Source organism: Styela clava, chromosome 6 (assembly GCF_964204865.1).
Source record: "Styela clava chromosome 6, kaStyClav1.hap1.2, whole genome shotgun sequence".
Lineage (NCBI taxonomy): Eukaryota > Metazoa > Chordata > Ascidiacea > Stolidobranchia > Styelidae > Styela > Styela clava.
This window is the reverse complement of record NC_135255.1, coordinates 8,920,224-8,928,971: the sequence shown is the minus strand read 5'-3', so window position 1 is coordinate 8,928,971 and position 8,748 is coordinate 8,920,224. Positions and strand designations below refer to the sequence as shown.

The window sequence follows — 8,748 nt, the reverse complement described above, 5'->3', positions numbered from 1 at the left end:
CAAAGGTAGTTACTAGAGTGTTATCTATGAGGAACCCATAGAGCGCGCAAGTTGATGTGATGTTCAAAAAAGTTTGATTGGTGTATATACATCGCAATTCATTTTCCAATTTACCCACGTTTATCATGGGGTAAAATTTGGAGACAGTAGCCAACAAATGGATGGGAAATTGACGTGCAAATTTTGAAAAATTTTTGGGGTTCATCAAAGAGAACGCGGCAAGGTGTTCAGTGCGCAGACGATCGCCTATTTGATTCACCAGAATGTCACAGCATTCCTTTGCAGACAAAATCAAACGCTGCGTTGTTTGCCCGCGGCGTAAAGAAGCACTCCATGTGTCGTCGTATTTTATTGTTTCCCGGATACGAGATACAGCATCGCAGAAGTCTGAAATACACGACTGCACAGACGCTACATCCATTAGCCTTGACTGCAATGCGCCGTATAATACATCCACGTGATAGAATATTGTGGAGAAAAAATGAAAACTCACCATCTTCTAGCAGACGCTTTAGACCTGCCGCCTCCCTCACAGAGCGTTCGTCCCAAACCGGAGAGCTCTGAATGCCATTGAGCTCAGACCTAATTTCGGACACGCCCTGCACCACGCGTGATTGGAAGTTCCAAGACACATATTTTTAATAACGAGGTTAACTTGGTGTGCGTAACAATGTAAAAAATGTGCATGAGGAAAATCTTCTTTTATATAAACTTGAACACCATGTTTCGACCCACTCATGACTGCCGCGCCGTCATAAGTTTGAGCTATCAATTTTGACTTCGCGCTGTAAGGCTGTAACACTTCTTTCAGTACAGCCGATATCCCGCAAGCCGTGCGATCAACGTTTGGTACAAAGCTATGAAATCTCTCGGTAGGTTTACCATCTTTCACAAACCGAAAAATCACAGCCAGTTGGGAAACGCACGTGATGTCAGTTGTCTCGTCAGACTGAATCGAAAGGAACTGGCAATTCTCAATTTCCAGAGCCAAATGTTGTAAATAAATTTTATACATTGAGTCGAGCAAATCATTTTGGATATCCTTAGATGTCCCTTTCGAAACAGTTGCGGCATCAAGATGATCTCTCAATACTGTATCTAGGGATGCGAGAACATGGCGGTTTTTCTCGACGTTTTGGTTGTGCCGACGAATAGAAACCGTGCGTCCTTCATCCAACTGTGCTGCAATATTAACATTTCCGAATGTTCGGTATTTTACTGCATTGTCCAGATGCTCCTGTTCAGGACAGTGATCATTTAGAACTATCCCACGCCAGACCCCTTGAGATGCCAGCGTTTTCTATTGATAATTTGAGATTTGATGTTGCCTAATTCTCTGGTTTGCTAGTTGAAATGCGTTTACCTTGAACTGAAAAACTGACAGCGATGACCCAATCCAGATTCCAGTGAAACACACAGAACACAAGTTGTAGAAACGAAAACCAATGCAGCAATGTAATTTTCTTTGTAAAGATTGAAGATGGCAAACGGCAATGCAAATTTTAGATATCAGTTATTATAGCAAACGATTAACAACGTTCAGCGTACATAGAACAACACAATCTGCAACAATATAAAGTCTGTCTAATGAAACCCATATAAGCCAGAAACCCACAAAATTTAGCATTACTAACCCTAAACTGAGATAAGCGCACTTCCCATCGAAAATCCTAGAAAGCAGCTGAGCAAAGCCCCGGATGTAGGACCATAAAAAATGCGATATTAGGCTAGCGTGAACATAACCGGCCCCGGGAAATTATTCAAATTTCAGGGAAACTAGAATCATTTACCAAACACAAGCAGCTAGCCCAAAACACGAAAATATAAATATCAAACAACATCATTCACTACCCTCAAGTAAGCACAGCCGTCTTACATCCCGCATAGCACTAGATGTAGCAGTTCTAATTTCGACCCTACGCACCATGCCATCACCATCCGGAAAAACTTTCTCAACAATGGTCTTAGGCCAAGAACCACGCGGTAAATTCTCATTATGAACAAGAACCAGATCACCAACTTTCAGATTACGACCAGACAAGGTCCACTTCTTGCGAGACTGCAAGAGGGGCAAATACTCCTTGGTCCATCTTGACCAAAACATATCCAATAGACGTTGAACACTGCGCCAACAATCCCTATACTCGTCAGTTTTCAAAAATCGATCGGCAGGGAGGGAGGTGTCAAGACAACCATGCAAAATCGCACTGGGCGACAGGGCAGCAAAATCTCTACAATCATCGCTCAGTGGCGTGATTGGCCTATCATTCAAAATTCTCTCAACGCCTGTGAGAAATAAAATAAGGGAAAAATCTTGTGTGCTCTTTCTACAAGAGCATACAAAATACGTTTAGTTAAATGAACCATCTTTTCCGTAACACCATTTTGCCAAGGGGCGGAAGGAGGACTATGTTCCCATATAATTCCCTTCCGTGTCAATTCACCTTCAATACGGGTAGAATCCAAATTGTTCATGCCTTGAGCCAACACATTCTTTGCACCAATGAAATTTGAACCATTGTCACAATAAATAAGTGACGGAGTATTCCTACGATCAGAAAAACGAAACAAAGCATTCAAAAAGGATGGTGTATCCATCGACTCAACACACTCAATATGACAAGCTCGCGTGGCTAAACATGTAAAAATACAACCATAACGTTTCAACTCACGCCTACCGCATTTAACCTTGAGTGGACCAAACAAATCTACTGAACATTTATCAAAAGGAGTTCGACCAGGTTCAATCCTAAATTTAGGGAGAGGTGCCATCCATTGACTACTAAACTTTGCCGAACGTAACTTGCAAACCATACATTTGGCCAATATTCGCCGAACCTCAGACTGACCTCTGAGGATCCAAAACTTTCCTCTTAGAGCAGATAATGTATGCAAAGTACCACAATGACCCTCCCTGCAATGATACATATGTACAATCAACTCAGTGACATGATGACTTTGGGGCAGAATAATTGGATACCTCTGACTGTAAGGCAAATTGGAATGCTTCAGTCGTCCACCAACTCGCCACACATGACAATTTTCATCAAAAAATGGATTCAACTTCAACAATAACTTCGAAGAATTACTCGTGGATGGTTTCAAATTGCTACTTGAAGGGGGAGAACTATCATTCACTCGGGAACCCAACTACAACAAACTAGGCGAGATGGAATCCAACTGAACCAGACTCATCACATTATGCATAGCAAATTCCAACTCATCAACACTCAAGTTTCCCACAGGCGGTCTTGGACCACTGCAAAACTTCCATTTCATGTATGCTTTAAAACGGAGCAACCACCCAACACTTTGGCACAATTTTTCGAAACAAGAGAAGCGTTTGAGCAAATCAAAAACAGAGGCAAATTCATTAGAACTTGTAGAGACAAAATTAACTTTAACCTCAGAGGCAAAATTATCGTCACATTTCACAGAACAAGGTTTGGGCCAATGAGAGCGATCTAATTTCAAAAATTCTGGACCGGCAAACCAAACAGACATTTTTGGTAGATGTTTGGGCATAACTCCTCGAGATAGAACATCCGCAGGATTCAATTCAGAGCTCACATGAAACCAAGATTCAACTTTAGACAATGAATGAATTAGGGCAATACGATTAGAGACAAAAATTTTAAACCTTTCAGAGCGATTATTAATCATTTGCAAAACAGACATACTATCGGTCCAAAAATAGTAGGAACACATCTCATAGTCCAATTCTCTTTTGATGGACTGGGACAACTCAGCAGCAACGACAGCTGACATCAATTCTAAGCGGACAACCGTGATAGGTCGCTTAGGTGTAATTCTTGATACACTTTTCACAAATGAAACATGAACAGAACCATTAGCATCTATGTAGCGTAAATACGCAACCGCAACATAACCATCTTGAGAGGCATCACAAAAACAATGCAATTGTATATCAATTGGCGTAAAACCAGGTGGCTTGTAACATCTAGGGACTGAAACATCATTCAAGATTGGCAACTGTGAAACCCAATTCTCCCATCGAACCTTATGACTATGACAAATAGTATCATCCCATGAAAAATCCTCACTAGACAAATCTTGCAATATACGCTTAGCAGGCAAAACAAAAGGTGAGACTAGGCCAAGTGGATCAAAAATAGACGAAACAGCACTCAATATACCCCTACGAGTTGCTTGCTTTGGTTCAATATCCACACACACTTTCAGTTCATCCGGCCCCATATTCCATTTCACACCAAGGGCGTGGTGAACACCAGACCCATTCAAATCCAAACATTTCAGTGAGGGAGCAAGTTCCGAATTAGGAATTGATGAATTAACTTCACTTGAATTACTAGCAAATTTTGTCATATGAAACCCCTTTGTTTCAGTCAATTCACACAATTGATTAATCAAACTAATAGCTTTCTCAGACGACTCGCAACTTTTCAAAACATCATCAACATACATATTTCTCTCAAGTGTTTGAACAGTGTCAAAATCAGCACCACTCAAATTATCATCAGCAACCTTTCTCACAGCAAATGTAGCAACACAAGGACTAGACACACAACCAAAAAATGAGACGACATTCTATACTCAAGGACAGGTTTTGTCATGTCACCGTCCTCAAACCACAAAAAACGCATGGAATCACGGTCAATAGGGCTCACTTTAACTCGGTGGAACATATGCTTGATGTCACCAGTGAACGCAATGGGTTCTTGACGGAAACGCAACAAAACACCCAATAGGCCATTATTCAAGTCGGGACCCAAAAGAAGGTTCTGGTTCAGAGAAGTGCCTTGGAAGACACTGCTAGTCTGCTACCATCAAAAATTATTCTAAATTTTCCCGATGTGATCACAGCATGATGGCAAATATAAAAAGTTTTATCAGTATGTGAAAAAGCATCAGGGCATAATTCGGCATAACCATTTTCAACATACTCATTCATTTTAGACCTATACATACAGAAAAAATCATTATCAGTTTCAAAACGACGTTTCAGAGACCTTAATCTGGTCTCTGCCATTCTTTTATTGTTGGGAAGTTTGACGTTGTCACTCTTCCACGGGAGTCCTATTTGCAAACGACCCTTGTCATTGACAGACAAACCAGTTAAACATGGGTCACAATTAATATCAGCAAATTCATGGGCACAAACTTTACACATTGGAGCACTGAAACTATCACAATCATTGACAATAGGATTGGAAATATGAAAAACACAATTAGCATTAGAAAATGAATCGCACACTTCTTCGGTTTCTGAGTTTCCATGCAGAATATCCGGACCAAACAGTGTCCAACCAAAAATTGTATGACATGCTGTAGGAGCATTGTCATCGCCTTGCAAATATTCTGTTGGTGGATATCTGGAAAGAACATCAGCACCGATCAAAAGATCAATGTTATCAGCATTCAAGTTACAAAACTTCAAATTAGACAAATGTGGATATTTTGCAGTAATATCATTGATTGGTAAGGAACCTCTTAAATCGGGAAGAGCGTCTAAAGCCAAAACATTATCTAATCTCACAACCGTTGATTCCCCAATTCCCTGTACTTTGAGGTTTACCCTGTGGCCAATATATTGCCTTGAGTCATTTATACCATTAATCAAACAAGATTCAGAAGAACCAGAAATATTCATTCTATCTAATAAAGACTTGGAACAAAATGAGCGAGTAGCTCCATGATCGAGAAAGGCATACACTTCAATTGATTTTTTCATGTCATTGAGAAATACCCTAACAGGTGCAACTTGAAGTCTAACATAGCAAACATTTTTATTGACTGAAAGAGATGAAAAAATGCTATTACCGGCCCCATGTACTGTCGCAGGGACTGACTGATTATTTCTGTTCACATGACCAATATGGAGCAACGTATGATGACGAGCACCACATCCTTCAGCCCTGCATCTACTTTGCGAAGGGCAACTACCAACCATATGGTTGGGTTTTAGACAGTTATAGCATAAACGTTGAACGCGAGCAAAATTTCGACGAGACTCAACAGGCTCCACCATGAATTTTTCACATTTATATATGGAGTGATAGTCTTTACAAAACAAGCATTCTGGAAGAGTAGAGCTGGGAACGGCATCGGATGCTTCAAGTTGATCGTCAACGGATGACGAAACTGCAGTGTAAATTGCATCCCTTGTTCGATTCTTAGCAATTTTATCAGATACCCGAGCAGCATTTTTCATGTAAGACGCTACACAACAGTCAGATGTAATCCGAGCTACTCTGCAAGCAAAGTCTACCAAAGTAGCAAACGTTGACCTTTTTGAAGAAGCTAAGAGCTCCGCAAAATACATTCGTTGAAGATCTTCTGGCAAACGTGCAAAAATTCTAGTTAGAAATTCACTTAAATCCATTGCATTTGGCCTTTTCCATGCCTTTAAAACTGCAAGGCATGTTTTCAATTCAGAAGCATATTCCCGCAATGCAGACAGATCATTCATCTTTAGTACACGGCCCTCAGTTAAACTCTTACGATAAGCTTCAATAACTTGATCGTGGCGACCAAATTCCTCTTTTAGGCCATTCAAAGCAGAATAATATGCAGTTTCAATATCTTCTTCATAAGTAAAACGCTTAATAACCCTTTTAGCGTCACCAATGCATGCAAGTTCTAATTGTTGAAATTTAGTGCGAAAATCGTATGCCTGGCCTTCTATCAAATTTTCGAAAGATTTCATGAATGAAAAATAGTTCAAAGGGTCAAATGATAATGGCTTAGCACGAGGAAGTGAAAAGCCTTGCTGCATCGCTTGAGTCAATTTGTATAGATGTTCAGAGAATTGCGTTTCAGCCTTACTCTTTGAATTGTCAACATTTTTGCCTGGACTAACCGTTTGATTGGGTCTAGAAACATTTCCCAGAAAATGAACTTTTTCCTGAACTTTTTCCTGAACTGACATTTCAGCCATAAGAGCAGCTTCCTTACAATCTTGTTCAAGCCGAAATCTTTGCAATTCAGCAGCTTTTCTTCTCTCTGCTTCTAACAGCTCAGATTTTAGTTTCTCTTCCTGATCAAATTGCTCCAACTTGAGTTGAGCCATCTTTAGATTGTATTCTGCACGCACAGACTCATTAGAAATAACAGAATGAGCTGAACCAGTTGAGCCTGCATCGTCATGCTTAGCAACTGGTGTTCCAGAGGAGATCACATGTTGCATTTGCGGTGCAGAATCTTCAGCCATTGTTATATACGATATAGTTTTAAATTCTTTAGTTAAACTTGTACCTCGTTGTTAATTTAATGTTCAGGACAGTGATCATTTAGAACTATCCCACGCCAGACCCCTTGAGATGCCAGCGTTTTCTATTGATAATTTAAGATTTGATGTTGCCTAATTCTCTGGTTTGCTAGTTGAAATGCGTTTACCTTGAACTGAAAAACTGACAGCGATGACCCAATCCAGATTCCAGTGAAACACACAGAACACAAGTTGTAGAAACGAAAACCAATGCAGCAATGTAATTTTCTTTGTAAAGATTGAAGATGGCAAACGGCAATGCAAATTTTAGATATCAGTTATTATAGCAAACAATTAACAACGTTCAGCGTACATAGAACAACACAATCTGCAACAATATAAAGTCTGTCTAATGAAACCCATATAAGCCAGAAACCCACAAAATTTAGCATTACTAACCCTAAACTGAGATAAGCGCACTTCCCATCGAAAATCCTAGAAAGCAGCTGAGCAAAGCCCCGGATGTAGGACCATAAAAAATGCGATATTAGGCTAGCGTGAACAGCTCCATAGAAGATTGATGATCCCTGGCACGCTCGGAAAGATGTTTAAGATCTCTAAAACCAAATTTACACCAACGTGAGTCACGGGCGGTAGCAAAAAATAGGCAATAAAAACAAAAAAGTGCATTTTTGTCCTCGCTGTAACACAACCATTCGTGTTTTTTATACCAAGTTTCTGCGCAGAATGTACGCCGACGCTTTCCTCCGTCACGGGATTGTTCCAGCGAACAATTTTTTGGTTGATAAGGCCCAAGACGTTGTACCTCTAATTTTTGTTCCAGCGGCATCTGCGAAAACGGAGTGTGAAGTAGTGCATCAACCTTATTCATTATGAGTTCTAAGGCTAAGAAAACAAGCGACAAAAACGAAGGCATTGAGTGTTTGAGTGGGATTCAGAGCTCTCCGGTTTGGGACGAACGCTCTGTGAGGGAGGCGGCAGGTCTAAAGCGTCTGCTAGAAGATGGTGAGTTTTCATTTTTTCTCCACAATATTCTATCACGTGGATGTATTATACGGCGCATTGCAGTCAAGGCTAATGGATGGAGCGTCTGTGCAGTCGTGTATTTTAGACTTCTGCGATGCTGTATCTCGTATCCGGGAAACAATAAAATACGACGACACATGGAGTGCTTCTTTACGCCGCGGGCAAACAACGCAGCGTTTGATTTTGTCTGCAAAGGAATGCTGTGACATTCTGGTGAATCAAATAGGCGATCGTCTGCGCACTGAACACCTTGCCGCGTTCTCTTTGATGAACCCCAAAATTTTTTCAAAATTTGCACGTCAATTTCTCATCCATTTGTTGGCTACTGTCTTCAAATTTTACCCCATGATAAACGTGGGTAAATTGGAAAATGAATTGCGATGTATATACACTAATTAAACTTTTTTGAACATCACATCAACTTGCGCGCTCTATGGGTTCTTCATAAATAGCACTCTAGTAACTACCTTTGCGGCGTCTGCAAAATTTCTGGACATCATTTTGACGACGCC

General features: G+C 40.5%; 2 protein-coding genes across 2 annotated transcripts; both read right to left on the bottom strand.

Annotated features, from left to right (window-relative positions):
* Positions 1 to 3,150: 3,150 nt before the first annotated feature.
* On the bottom strand, positions 3,151 to 4,446 carry LOC144424471 (uncharacterized). Its single transcript, XM_078113811.1, has one exon. The coding sequence runs from the start codon at positions 4,444 to 4,446 to the stop codon at positions 3,151 to 3,153; it is 1,296 nt and encodes a 431-aa protein (XP_077969937.1).
* A 322-nt stretch (positions 4,447 to 4,768) lies between these two features.
* On the bottom strand, positions 4,769 to 7,192 carry LOC144424470 (uncharacterized). Its single transcript, XM_078113810.1, has one exon. It carries the CDS (start codon positions 7,190 to 7,192, stop codon positions 4,769 to 4,771), a length of 2,424 nt encoding a protein of 807 aa, XP_077969936.1.
* Positions 7,193 to 8,748: the final 1,556 nt, after the last annotated feature.

Coding starts and splice junctions, on each gene's coding strand:
- LOC144424471 (XM_078113811.1), bottom strand. CDS start 4,446: ATGTATGTTGATGATGTTTTGAAAAGTTGCGAGTCGTCTGAGAAAGCT.
- LOC144424470 (XM_078113810.1), bottom strand. CDS start 7,192: ATGGCTGAAGATTCTGCACCGCAAATGCAACATGTGATCTCCTCTGGA.